Raw genomic sequence first — 14156 nt, 5'->3', positions numbered from 1 at the left:
GCCTTTTCTTCCCAAGCAGCCTTGTCAGCACCCCCAGAGAGCGGAGGCTACTGAAACTGGAGAATCCTACGGCAGGGGCTTGTGCGCCCAGTCGTCAGCTCTGACCTAGCTTTGCCTGAAACACAGCATCGTTCAGGTCCCTTGGGGAGACTTCATTCACTGGAGTGAGCTAGTCTCTCAGGCGCAGGACCCACCCAGAGCCTCCCAGACGGCCTGAGGTCTCGGTGGACGAGGTGGGTGTTTTCCAGAAGAACTCGGTTCCTCTGTAGCAGGAAGCCACGCGACTTCCAGACTCCCCCAGAGGTGCCCTGTCACCAGCCCACGGGGTGTGCAGAGGTCACCATGGAGCGGGATTCGGAGATGCAGCTCCCCGGGCTCTTCCTGGGCCCCGCGCCCTCGAATCCTCCGTCCAGACTGCGGGGCTGATGTTGCCGCCTTGGCTGCGGCGCCCTCACTTGAAGAGGGGGAGTGTTTGAAATCTGGTTCATCTGCGTATGAAGTCCTCGGGGGCTGGTGTCTGGGATTCTGACATTTCCTAGCCGGGTGGGGCCTTGGAGAGGGGCCTGGCCCTCAGATTCCCAAGGAGCAGGTAGTCAATGGGACGGAGCTCCCTCTCCCTAACCTTTTTGCTCCCAAAACAAAGATAAAAGCCTCTGTGGCGTTTTCTTCTTATTGCGGAATTCACGAAACCCTTTCTGGACTCTGAAGTTTAGTTCGCACGTCTCGCCCCCAGGACTCCAGCTTTCTTGCCGCTGACTCCCCTCTGCTGGAGGATGCTGGGCACCTGTCCCCACCTGTTCCCAGTGCGGTTTGGCTGTCTCACCTGGGAGCCCGTCTACGGGGCTGGCAAAGACCGTCGAATGATGCCTGCTGCCCTCCTGGGGTTTCACTGAGATGGCCCCCGGAGCTCACAGCCCGCTGGGAGGCCGGGGAAGCAGGTGCAGGCTGGCCTGGGAGGAGAAGCAGGGCCAGGTGTTGGTCCTGTGGGCGGTGCTGTAGGGGGGTCAGGCAGCCGCCAGGTGAGCATCTTCTGAGACAGAGCTTCCCCAGGCGCCCCGCGTGACCCGGTGTGAGTGCAAGTCCAAAATCTGTGTCAGGGCTCAATCAGACACACAGAGCAGGAGGGGTGTGTAGGGCACGGTTTCCTGCGGGGAACTGGCTTACGCAGCGGTGGGGCAGGCCAGGCAGGGCTGAAATCCGCGGGCAGGGTCGGCGGGAAGCGCAGGCTGGAGCTCTCTTCAGCAGGGTGTTTTCTTCCTCCAGAAGCCTCAGCTCCGTTCCTTAAGGCCTGGCACCTGGTTGGGTCAGGCCCACCCAGACTATCTCAGACAGTCTCCTTTGCTCAAAGTCGCCTGATTACGCAGAGTGACACCTACATTGCTGTTGGCTGTGGCCCAGCCCGGGCCACACGAGCTGACCCTCACACCCCCTCTGTCTCCTGAGGTCACCGATCTGGGCGGCACAGCTCTCTTTTCCTCCAGGAAAATTGTAAAGCCTCTGAGGAGCGGTCTCCCCGGAGCTACAGCCCCTACAACTCCTGTCACCTAGGTGCTCAGGCTGTCGTGGTTGGGGTTTCCTGTCGTCTTTGGGGCCAAATGCCTCAGTTAAGTCTTAATTACATGCTGTTTCATTCTCATAACCATCAGAAATCGCTCTGCTTGACAACAACACATCAGGCTGGTAAAAACAGCTCTAATGCCTTCTCCATTGGGCATTAGGGGAAATGTGATTCTAGCAATGGGACTTTGGGGTGTGATAGGAATCTGGGGTGCGATGCGAATCTGGGGTGCGATGGGGATCTGAGGTGTGATGGGATCTGGGGTGTGATGGGATCTGGGGTGCGGTGGGATCTGGGGTGTGGTGGGGATCTGGGGTGCAGTTTTCTTGGGTTCAGTTAGTCCTGTTTTCTTAATGATGGATCTGAGAGAATCTCCACAGAATAAAATACAAGGAGAAGAACGAGGGTTGACTATCATGGTAGGTTATTTCTTTTTCAGTCTTTTAAAAAACAAACGTCAGTCCTACCCTGAAATTCACCAGATCGGGTCAGTCAAAAGGAGGTTAGATGAGACCAGAGTGAGTTGGCAATAATTACATGACTGCATTTGGCAATGACGCGTAATGCTGCACGTGTAAGTGAACACACAGCACGTACCTCATTCAGGCACGCTCTGCTTACGTAATTCTCTCAACGGCCCACTTTACAGATGAAGACACTGAACCACAGAACTCTTAGGGGACCAAACCAGGTCACAAGCTCGTACGTCTGGGGACAGGATCGGAACCCGGGCCATCTGGCCCCAGAATCTAGGCTCTTACCCGCAGCCGTGAAAGCGCTGTATGCAAAACTCTTGAGACATTTTTACATTCGAATCTATAAGGCATCACCTAAGATGATAGTTTTTAATAATAACCCTTAATTGTTTTACGTAACGAAGCACATAATTGAGGATAGCTTGACGTTGGCCCCACTGGCCAAGGAAGTGGCTCTCAGAAGTGTGGTGACACAACTCACCGCCAGGCGTCCCACAATGCTGCTGTCCAGCTGCAGGTCAGCGCTGTGACATCTGCCCATGGAGCCCAGGCGGTGGCACTGGGGACACCATCCTCTGCTGGTGGCAGGTCTCTCCACCTTCCGGGCCAAGGCGGGGTCCCCGCTGCACCCAGTGCTCCTGTCTGCAGAGCGAGGTCAGGCCCTCGCCTACCTGCAGCCCCACCCCTGCCGATGCCAGCCCTCTGGAGTATTCCTTCCTCTCCTCCCTTCAGAAAAGCTGCTTTCTCATCATCCGAGAGGAGCATGTGATTAATGGCAAACCCAAAGTGCCTGTGGTTCTTGGATAATTGCTTTTTTTTAAAAAAAAATCTTTACAGCCACCTTCAGAACATAGTTGACTTCAGGCAGTTCAGAAGGAATTCCTGGTGAGTCAAGGCCAAAAGGTCGTTGTCTGCAAGTGTCACACCTGTGTCCTTATGGCGACGCGCCGTGTTTCTCACTGCCCGGCAGGAATGCTGAAACGCCGGGTACCTGCTGTAATGCCCTGCATTTTCCTCCTGATGCGATCAGTGGAGTCTGCTAGGGCTCCTAGCAGGAAGGCCTGAAGAGGAGGAGCCGCAATTTTGCTTATTCAGCTCTCGTAGGTGTGTGTCTGGGAGGAAAAACATTTCTCCCGCTGTGGGTGATGCACAGGGTTTGGGGGAAGTGTGGTCGGTGAGCAGTGAGCAGTGCTTCCCACTGAGTCATCAGGGACCCATTAAAATGCAGAAGCTGAGCAGATAGGCCTGGGCGGGGCCCGAGGCTCTGCGTCTCTAATGAGCTCCCGGGAGAGGCTGACGCTTCAGGTCCAAGGAGCCGGGACTTGGAGCGTGGCCCGGACCGCGTATGGGAGAGGAAGGAGAGGACCCTTTAGGAGGGAAACCAAGACAGTTCACTCATCGCCACGTCGGCAGTAACCCTGGTACCCACTGGTCACTGCGAGGGGCGGGGGGGAGGTCAGGCTGGGCTCATCGGCCCATCGGGGGACAACGGTCCTTTGTCATCCACAAGCCTAGGCACGGATTTGGGAAGTTGCCTGGGGTCCTCGGGGTGACAGCGCACAGTGTCGAGTCCCAAAGGGCGTCTGCGGGAAAAGGGGTCACCACAGGTACGTTCATAGTTCCTGCATCACGGAAACCAGCGAGCCTAGGCCACGAGGCCGCGTGCTGCAGGGGCGTCCCCGCTCTGACTTTGTTCTCAGGTCGCCGGCGCAGCCAGGCGCTGCGCTCGCTCATCGATCCTGGCCGGGCTCAGGCCAGGCTCTGGTGTCTGAAGCGCAGGTTTGTGTTTAATAAGTGAAAACTAGAACCGGCAACTCAGGGTCTTTTTGTAAAAAGACCCTGGTATCTTTGTTACTAAGAGCAGAAATGCCAGATCTGGGGTGACTGCCTGAAGGGAAGGGAGGGGACCTGGCCTGCGCACTGAAAGGACCAGCTTCACAGGAAGTGGCCAGGCGAGCGCTGCTCAACCCTGTTTTCTTAATTAAATGGCGAAAGGTCTTTATCAGCGAGGCCGGCTTCTCTCTCACTCACCCACGGCCCATGATGCCCTGCTTGTGGCAGAGCAGAGATGCAAAACTGATGACTTTATTCTTTCTTCCCCTGCAGATGGGCTGGGGTAGATCCTGGCCGCCACAGTGCCCTGTCCTTCCTTGTTCGGGTTTCCCCCTCAGGGCCACGTGTCACGTGCCTGTTCTCCTCCTAACCCGCCTCCCTCCTTACTGCCTCTCGGCCTCCGACCTCGCCCCGGCCTCTGCACGCCGGCAGATGGGCTGTGGCATCTCATCGACAACTGTCTCTGGAAACAGAGCAGGAGACGCGTTCTCTCCTGAGGGTCTGTCTTCTTTCTGTAGAAATCATTTTAACTATACTTAAAAAAAAAAAGAAGAAGAAGAAAAGAAGGCAAGCTTTAGGAATAATGCATATCATGCATAGAAGAACAGCAAACAGTTCACCTGCTCTGCAGGGAATCCCGCGTAAAACCCGCTGCGTTTCCCAGTGCTGCGGGCCGTTGCGAGAGGACTTGTGCCGCAGGTCTGCGCTGGCTGTCCCTCGGCTGCTACGGTGTGAGGCTGGTGACCGGCTTTTTTTTACTGAAGTTCAGATTAAAAGCATAGGTTCTTGACCACAGGAGGGACTGTGGTGTCCTTCCATTCAGCAGACACTAACTGAGGCACACGCTGGTTCCGGGGGAGCTGTCCCCTAACAGGGACAGAGAAAGGGGGGCAGGGCATTCTGAGAGGGAGGGGTGGCTCCAGGGCGGTCGAGTCTGCTTTAGGCTTTGGTTTCTTCTCATTCAGAAGGTAGTCTGGGCGCCGCTTGTCTGTCTGTCTCTCGTGTGAGTGGGTTGCCTGGAACCCAGAGTTCCGGGAGCACTGGGACCGAGAGGGTGGTGAGGTGGGTGGGCGTCAGCGGACGACACTGCTGTGCCCTGTGCAGCGGTTGGGAGGGCCCCCTGGTCCAGCAGCAGAGACAGAAGGGACAGCGGCAGAGGGCCCGAGAGGGGGCCGTGCTGGCCCAGCTCAGGGCCACCCCGAGAGCGGAGGGCGTGGGAGCCACGGGGGAGGCGCACACTCTCCCTCCAGGCGGAGCCGCATCTCCTGATTTCTGGGCTGGGTCGCTCTGAATGACAGCTTTCTTCTGCTATGACTTGCTCAGTGACCTTGAGCAACCACCTCCCTCCCTCTGTAGTCCAAGCCTAGGCTTGTCCGGCTGTAAAAACAAGTATCTCAGCCTTGAGCTACATGCAGGGCCCTCCTGCAACCAGCACACGAAAGTGATCTTGTGCTTCTTGGCCGGTGGGGATGCTTGCTGGCCCGAAACCCCCGTCCCCTACTCCCGGCTCCCCGGCCATGGGGCAGGGCACTCACGTCTCCCTTGTCCCTTCTGTGTTCCAGGAATAGAGCTATGTCCCCCTGGAAAACGGTTCATGATCACGATGGTGGCGAGCTTCGTGGCCATGGCGGGGCAGTTCCTCATGCCTGGGCTGGCCGCCCTGTGCCGGGACTGGCAGGTCCTGCAGGCCCTCATCGTCTGCCCCTTCCTGCTCATGCTGCTCTACTGGTCGTGAGTATCCTGCCCGCCGCCGGCCGGGTGCACCTGCACCGCCCCCTGGGGGCTTCATCCTGGGCAAAGACAGGGATCCAGGGCTTGGGTCCCACGGGCCCCAGACTTCCCACCAGTTTCAGCTTGTGGTTTTTGTATGGTGGAATTTTCCTTTCTTCTCAAAGTTCATTTGCTAAATGTTGTATCTTGGGAAACATTGTAACATACACAAAAGTAGACGGAGGGCTGACCTGAGTCCCAGATGCCCTTGCCCGGCTCTGGTGATCTGCCCCCTGCTGGACGCCTGCCTGCTGGGTGTGCAGACCTGATTTTTATGAATGGGTTTGTGAAGGGCGGGGTCTCGTGGTGGGATCGGGAAATACACTTGGAGATGTCCAGGAGTGATTTAGCAGAGCCCCCTCACCTCCCGACCCCAGCCCAGCGTCTGTTTCTGGAGGTGAAGTTTTATTGGAACCCAGCTGTGCTCACAGGTCACACGTGCCCCCCGCGTCGGGGCTGAGCGCACGCGTCCCAGGCAGTGCGGCCCCGCCAAGCCGGAAGCACTGACTCTGATCCTTTGAAGAAGTCTGCCCACCCCTGCTCTAGGCGAGTCAAGCAGGACTTTTAGAACTGGGTGTAACTTTCAGTTTTGGGCTTGTTGACTTTAGGGAAAAACAAAACAAAAAAACTGAACACACGCCTCTTAAACTCCCCAGGGGATTAATGTTTAGCCAAGGTTAAAACCACTGCTCTTGGATAGAGAGATGTTTATCCAAAAACTGAGTGTTGCACCCTTTCTGTAAATACCTCTTTCTTTCTTCCCCGTCCCTCCCGCCTGCTCCTTGGGCCGGCCCTCACCTCGCCCGCAGGTGCGAGGTTTACCCCGACTGCACTGGTTTCTGTGATTGAGTCGCCCATGAAAGCCGACTGCCTGGCAAGCACAGCTGTGTCTTAGCTTTACGTGCTCCCTGCGGCCGAGACGGCTGTTAACTGGGCTTTCTTATCTAAGATGCCGGGGAGGGGAGACAGCAGCTACCTTCTGACCTAACAGACTGAGCCAACCCCCGCCCTGGCAGTAGGCCCCCCAGCAGGGGACCCTGTGAGCCCAAGAGCAGGTGCGTTTTCCTCCGGAGCCTAGTTCTGGCTCGCGTGTCCTCAGTGCCGCGGCAGCAGTGGGTTAGCGGCAGGAACAGATGAGAAAAAGGCCACCTGCTGGGAGGCCACCGGGCAGCCGCTGCCAACACCGTGCTCCACTCGCCTGTGCCTCGCCAACCTCCCCGGCCGAGGTCGGACGTCACGCCCCTCCTGCAGGAGCCCTGGGCGTTTCGGGACAACCTGCTCCCTCCAGCAGGGTCTCAGGAGGCCGAGGGTGAAGTCGGCCCCCAGAGCAGGTGGAGCGGGCAGCCCTTGCTGCTCTTCCCCTGCTGTTCCAGAGCTGGGCTCGGGGACGTTTCCTGGTTTAACACTTCTTTACAGTGTTTACGGCCGGACACAATCGCAAGCACTATGCAGAGTCCATCATTCAGGCTGGACACCTCCTCGCTCCATTGTACAGATGACGAAACTGAGAACGGCCAGCTGGTCCCTGAGCCCGGGCCCTGCTGGCCTCCCTGCACCTCCATCCCTCATCCCTGAGACCAAAAGGAGCCGCTGCCCTGGCGCCTCCGCTCTGCAGTCAGGAACCCCCCACCACGTCCTCTCACATCCTGGCCTCCACAGCGCCCAAGGGCAGCGGTGCTGTTTGCCGTCCCCCGGGGGCTGGAGGCCTGGGGGCTGGGGGCACAGACTCTTGGAGACTCACAGGCGCCGTCTCCATCAGTGCCAGGCTTTGAGTCTCAGCCCAGCCCCTGCTCCCACCTGTCCCAGGTAGGAGGACACCTGACAGGGAGAAATGGCAGAGGAGGGTTTCCTGGAGCAGGTATGGGGGCCGGGACCTTGTGGGAAAGAGATGGAAGGTTTGTTTATCTTATTTTTTAATTTGAAATTTTAAAAATAGATCAAGGTTTAATGACAGGTAAAAATGTTCATTTATTTAAATACATTATCAAACCTAAAAGAAATTCTTTGAAACACACAAACGTAAAAATAAAACTCTATGGTGAGAAGGGCACCCAGAGTCCTGGGATGAGGAAAACGTGTGCAGACAGACCGAGGGATGCGCCCCGAGGGCTGGGACGCCTGCCCGGCCGCCGCGCCGCCCACGGTGGGCACCGCCATCGCTACCGTGTGCTTTGCTTATGCCACAGTTGAAGGTGCTGGGCGCACGCCCGGCCTGCCGTGGGTGCGCGGAGACGCCGGCGGCTGCGATCACCGCTTCTGCCCTGATGGCGTCACTCCTTACCCCTCCGGAAGCCGGGCTGCGACAGGGCCGGGCGGCTGAGGCGGCGGGCAGGGAGACGCGCCCCCTTCCCTGCAGCTGTGCGCAGCTCCGTGGAGTCGTTGGCTTTTAAAGGCCACAGAGTGCCTCCCTCTCCACCGTCTCCCAGTGACCGCCCTTCTCCCCTCTGCTGCCAGGGAGCCCCTCGCTCCTGCGGGCTCTGTTGTGTGACCGGCTGAACTGGGCTGCTGGGAAGGCGGTGGCTGCAGCTGGCGGGGTGACCAGCTGCTTCTGACAAAATACTGACAGCCACTCTCTCCTCTGAGAGCGAAAGTGTATGGCGTGGGCCCCGGGTGCCAGCAGCAGGCCTGTGCTGGGGAGTTCCTCTGAGGAGCAGGTGCATTCACAGGGGCCATGAGACAAACCACACGACGCAGGGTCCCCGGGATGCAGGGTCAGGAGCACAGAGACAAAGGGTGGAGATGGGGGTCTTCTGGTGCAGATGGAGGTGGGGCCGACGGGGACGTCCAGACACCATGCTGACTTCCAGTGCAGGAAGGACCCAGAACAGCCTTCCAGGAGTGACACAGAGACGACTGCAGGGCATCTGACCCAGAAAGGGGCCCAGGGGCCTGTGTTGCACTCCTGAGATCTCAGGCCCCTTCTGGACTTTGAATTGAGCCCCCAGGGTGAAGCCGGGACTCAGAGCGTCAGTGATAACAGGGCTGGAAGATCTCTGCCTGGCTCAGGGCCTCAACTCCAAAGCTGCTGGCTGCCCCGGGCCGTGGGCGGAAAGGATTCACCCTTAAGACAGTGGTGCCTTGCAGTCTGCCCCCCATGTGGCTACATGTTCTGTTCCAAACTCCAACCATTCTCCAAGGCTGAGAAGTTGACGAAAGAACCAGGGAAGCTCGCTGGATCCTCAGGATCAGAAATGAAACCTCTGTGGAGAATCACCAGAGCCAAGACTCACGTGGAAGAAAATTCTCACCAAGGATGAGCTCGCGGGTAGAACTCAGAGCCCACGGGACCCGTCACCAAAGCTGAAATCTGTAAATCAGGGGTCTGCTTCTCAGGACTGTGCAAAACAGAGCTGCCTGAAAGAGAAGTGAATTAACTAGTTTATTAAGTGGTCACACTTCCCCGCACCAAACGCTGCCCTCGCCCCAGGCACTCTAGGTGGCTGTGTGTGCCTGCGACCAGGGCTGCTCACTGAGACACACTTGCCGGGGGTGAGGGGGCCACAGACCATAAACCCATCAACAGGCAAACAACACACGTTCAAGTAATCAGCAGCAGGAAGAGATGGGGTAAAACCCTGGGGTGTCGAGGAGCAGTCGGGGCAGAAGCAGCCCCTCTGAGGACGTGGCCTTCGGGCTGAGGCTCAGTCATCTGAAAGATGAAATCATACCAGGTTCTGGGCGGAAAAGTCTTCCAGGCAGAGCGGGGACAGCCAGGGCAAAAGCTGGTTCACTGGGCTTTTTGTAGATGAGGAAGGCGGCCAGCGTGGCTGGAGCCCAGGGGCCAGAAGCCGAGCTCACGCACTCGGGGGGTCAGACGTGCGGGGTCTCGGGTGTGCAGATCTTCGCCGAGACCCAAACACAGGCTGGCGGCCAGGCAGGGGCCGTGCCCCGGGGGGTGCTCTGGGAGCATCACCCGTCTGCTGTGCAGGGAGCGGTCGTGGGGCTGTGCTGGGCAGGGGAGATGGCGGTGCCTGCACTTGGGGGTCTGATTCTGGGTCTGCTCTGGAAGTGGCCCCAGGCAGTCTGGCTGGTGGGTCTGCTGTGGCCCATGAGGGTGAGATGCCCACGGCCTGGATCTGGACCGTCTCCTGGGAGGGGAGACTGGGGCCCGAGATACATGGGGCCAGCTGGGGCCAGAGCAGAAAGTCCCCAGGGAAGAGTCTAGGGTGACAGAAATGGAGGGGCTCTGAGGGAAGTCTGGGAAAAGGGAGGGTGTTGAACTTGAGGGCAAAAAGGAGCTGCTGTGAAGAGCTTAGCAACGTGGTCGGAACGCAGCCGTGTTAAGTTGTGGGGTATGTTCGATACAGGGATGGCGAGGCCAGCCAACTGAGATGGCCGACACTGGGAAGACAGCTTGTTGCTCTCAGTCCCCAAGAGGAGGGGCTCGCCGGGTGGGGGGTGGAGGCGGAGGGAGGGAGGGAGGGTGGACAAGAGCCCTCACTGTGGTCTCTGAGGACGAGAAGGCGAGGCGGGTGAGCAGGCTTAGGATGGGCTAGTGTGGACCATTTCCATGGGCTCTGGGGCACGGAGCCATCCTGGTTGTGTGGGACCCAGCCCTGGGGGATGCAGGCGGGTGGGCAGTGGCCAGTGTGTGCGACCCGCAGAGGGGGCTCTGGAAAGGTTGGTGTGCGTCTGGTCCCCAGGTGGGTTGTCTGCTCTCTCTAGGAACTCGCTGACCCTGGGAGGAGCAGCTCTCCCTCCCAGAAACGTCGGGACATACAGTAAATAAAAAGGCACGGTTAATGCACAGCCCTAGGGCAGCGACAGGGTTACAGGAGTAAAATTCCAGTTAGAAGAAGAACCCTCACAGAGCCGCTGTTCCTTCTGCCCACTTATCTCCTCACATCGTTTCTCAACATCCCCTTTTATTTTCAGCATTTGCGAACATGCCAAATTAATTCCCTTTAGAGTGGTCCGTTTTGAAAGCCCTGCGTTCCTTCTTCCTGCAGCCTGACGCTTGCATGGATAAGTTCGTAAAAGGAGCAGGAGGAGAAGAGTCAAAGCGGGGGAGAAAGTGGAGGAAGGTGACCCGGCTGAATTCCAGGTGTTCGCCTGTTTCTAAAGTGAGCTGAGCAGCGTTTTAAATTTATCCCACTGGTACATGTTTGGAGTTGCTCAGCCTTTAAAAGGTGTTTTAGGTACTGACTCCTTCATCCCGACAAAACCTAAAGCTGCTTTAGAATATTTGCCCAACGCACTGCGTGACCAGCATCTTTTATAACTTTCAGGAGGAGGCAGCAGTTACCACTGGCCCCTTGAATTACAGAGAGAGTGTTGGGGTGAGGAAGGCCTTGGTGTCACCCCACCCCCCCCCACCTCCCACCCCCATTGTACAGATGGGGACACTGAGGCCCCGCGGGTTAGGAGACTTGCCCAAGGTCACACAACAGGTCTGCAAACCCAGGCTTCCTGATATATTCCCTCCAGAATTTTGCTGTAATGGAAGAATTCTGGAGCTTAGATGTGCATCATTTTGAAAAACAGCAGAGACACACTGTTCCAAGTTTATGTGACAGATGAGTTAGTGGGATGGCCATTTAATTACGAAAAAATTCCTTGTTCTACAGAGAGATTTGCTAAAAGAGCTCATCTGCCTTAGAAACACCTTGGGGTCCAGCCATCCTGAGAGCCAGCTTTTCTTTGATCTCATGACACTCAGCCCTTCTCCCTAATTTACTAAATTTAAATCATCAGCTTGACTTTTTATAAGAAGCGCTAATTCACATGCATTTGCTATACCCCGAAATGAACCTGCGTTTTGACACCAAACAGAACTAAAGTTAAAAAAAAATTAAAGCGAAAGCTTAGCTACTGGAACCAGGTGTATCTTCTTGTGAGAGCTTCGAATCAGAAACAAGATATTCCTCCAGCTGGTATTTAACTCAATTCTAGTCTTTGAGTTTTTTTACTTAGAGAATTTTTTCAGAACGTCACGCCTGTGACACTTGGTAACACCCCAAAGCCTCAACAGCTGAAGTCGCCTCTTTAAATCAAAGCACCGTTGGAACAGGCGGCCAGGGCCCTTCCCTCACCCGCGTTTGGGAAGCCGCAGCTCTGCAGAGCTTCTCTGAGCTCTGCCCCTCCGGCCGCCCTTTCTAACCTGTTTGCTAGAACCCCCCACCCCCACCCCCACCCCCCGTAAGGCGTCTATTGATGTACGTGTCCCAGCCCGGCAGGCTGATGGAGTTCAGCCCGCGTTTATCCCTGGAGGGCTGTGACGCTCCATCACAAGTGTCAGCAGGTGTGTCACCTGCAGCTAAGTCCGTCAGGAAAACAGAACGGCTCGAGGATAAAGTTAACTTCACACAGCGTCAGCGGTTCGTCTTCCCTCCTGTCCAGAGTCTCTCGTGAGTAAATGTTCTGGTTCAGTGACTTGAAGAGACGGCCGTGCTCTGAGTGTAGAGGTGGCCAAGAGTGGGTGCTAAGTGGACGCGCAGGAAGGCAGCCTGGAGGGCCTCCTCGTCTGTGGCCGATCCTCCAGTGGGGCAGAGGGACACTCGGTTTTATTTCTAAATGTTAAGGAAAAAAATGCCAACTTCATAGTATTACGGGAAGATCATAGTATGGCGTTTTAATTTCCAATTTTTCGAGTGGCCGTGCAGGTTCGAGGCTACGATGTGAAACAGACCCATGAACGTAAGTCCGACGGGCTTGAGACTTAGCCAAATAACAGAAAAGGCAGGTTCCACGTATGAGTGGATGTCATGACATTTGTCTTTGTCTGGCTTACTTCACTTAGTATGATCCTCTCTGGGTCCATCCAGGTTGCTGCAAATGGCAGTATTTCATTCTTTTTACAGAAATAGACTCACAGACATAGAAAACAAACTCATGGTTACCAAAGGGGAAGGGTTGGGGGGGGTAAATTAGGAGTTTGGGATTAGCAGATACAAACTGCTATGTATAAAATAGATAAACAACAGCGACCTACTGCACAGCACGGGAAACCATACTCAGTGTCTTGTAATGACCTACAGTGGAAAAGAACACATAAATATATAACTGCATCCCTGTGCGGCACACCTGAACCTAATGCAACATTGTAAATCAACTATACTTCACTTTTTAAAATTAAATTAAAAATTAAAAAGAAAGAAAAGGCAGGGATGAAGACAGAGATGGGAAAGCAAATCAGAAGCAAAGGTCACTATTACGTCATAAAGCACCTGGTCTGAAAGGCACGCGGTGCGCCAGCGACCTCGCGGGGGGCGGGGGGCGGGGGGCGGGGTCCCCCAGCTGGAACTGCCTCGGACGCCCGGCTTGAGGAGCAGCCTCTGGTGCGATCAGTCAGAGGACCGGGGGCGTTCTGTTGTGACACAGTAACAGCGCCGACACCGGTACCGTCGGGAAAACAGGTCCACGTCAGTATATTTTCCGTGTCATTCTCTGAGGATCGGCCGCTGCGGCCGCTGTTCTGGGCGGGCCTCTTTCTCGCGTGCATCGGTCCTGCGTTTTAAGTAGGACTGTAAGCGTGCTGTGAAGTGGGGAAGGTGACATTGCTCTAGGATCCAGAGGCCAGGCTGCAGGTGCACCCGGCCATCGGTGCCACCCAGGAGGTGCTGGCGGTGGGAAGGGCTCCCCGGCCGTGCCCGGAGGGGCCAGACTAAGTGCAGATCTGTGGCCCCCTCTGACCTGAAGTTCAGATCTGTGCCTTTGCCCTTCTTGGGGAGTGGTTTGAGGGTTTCCGGTGTGTCATCAGGCACACCTGTGCCACAGAAGTGTCATCCTGCAGTAGGGACCATGGTGTGGAGTGACGTCTAGTGTCACCTGAGCAAGGTCAGGGCACCCACGCCTTCCCGGTGGGGAGTTTGCCCATGGCCCCCTGCCCTGGCCCTGCCAGCCTCTCTGCTCCCAGCTGCCTCTCCCCTCCCCATCCCTTTCCCCGTCCCCACCTGGGGCTTCCTAACACAGAGCTCAGTCATCTGAGACCTGGGGGTCCTCCTCTGAAGAAAGCCTGGGTTTCCAGTGCGTGGTCTCTGTGACCTCCACGGCCCTCAATCGGAGGCCTCTGCACTTAATTTCCGCTTCCTGGCTTTTTGTGGCATACCTGAGGCCACGGGGGAAGTGGCCTGTGGGCCCAGGCAGAGGATTTCTGTTCTAAGGACGAGCTGGAAAGGGGGGTTCCTCGGGTTGTCCCGAGGTTGGGACGACCTTGTGTTTTGTCCCCAGGGCACAGGCAGGAAGTCGGTGTGGCTTTTGTCCAGGGCGTGACAATGGAAGCCACTGTGCACAACACCGAGGGGTGTCGGTCTCCAGACCACCAGGGGGGCAACTGTGCCAATCTGAAAGGAAGGGGACTTCAGAGAGTGAGACTGGCGTTTTCCACCAAAAGTGGGAGCCGTGGGGTCTCCAGTGGTGGGCAGGTCGCTCACCCAGGGGGCAGGGAGCAGCCTGGTCAGGGGAGGGCAGCGCAGGGGCACCGGGACGGGGGCAAGAGGTTAGGGAGGGTTTCTGTCTTCCCTGGAATACTTTAGTTTTTAAGTAGAGGGTGGATTTAAGTGATTTGCTTACTTGAGAAT

At 56.6% G+C, this 14156-nt stretch overlaps 1 protein-coding gene across 6 annotated transcripts in view; it reads left to right on the top strand.

Annotated features, from left to right (window-relative positions):
* SLC22A23 (solute carrier family 22 member 23) overlaps positions 1-14156 on the top strand; it is a 128076-nt gene that overhangs the window by 88130 nt on the left and 25790 nt on the right. For 5 of the 6 annotated variants that reach the window (XR_012500888.1, XR_012500889.1, XM_074347998.1 and 2 more), the window contains one exon: positions 5430-5598. Coding sequence is in view for 4 of the 6 variants with exons in the window: in XM_074347998.1 (XP_074204099.1) it covers positions 5430-5598 (169 nt within the window). In the remaining 2 variants the exon portion in view is untranslated. Of the gene's footprint in view, positions 1-5429; positions 5599-14156 lie in introns of those variants that run through there. The other variant, XM_074348003.1, reaches the window with a different exon arrangement.

The sequence above is a fragment of the Camelus bactrianus genome, chromosome 20, assembly GCF_048773025.1.
Source record: "Camelus bactrianus isolate YW-2024 breed Bactrian camel chromosome 20, ASM4877302v1, whole genome shotgun sequence".
Lineage (NCBI taxonomy): Eukaryota > Metazoa > Chordata > Mammalia > Artiodactyla > Camelidae > Camelus > Camelus bactrianus.
This window is presented reverse-complemented; position numbering and strand designations above follow the sequence as displayed.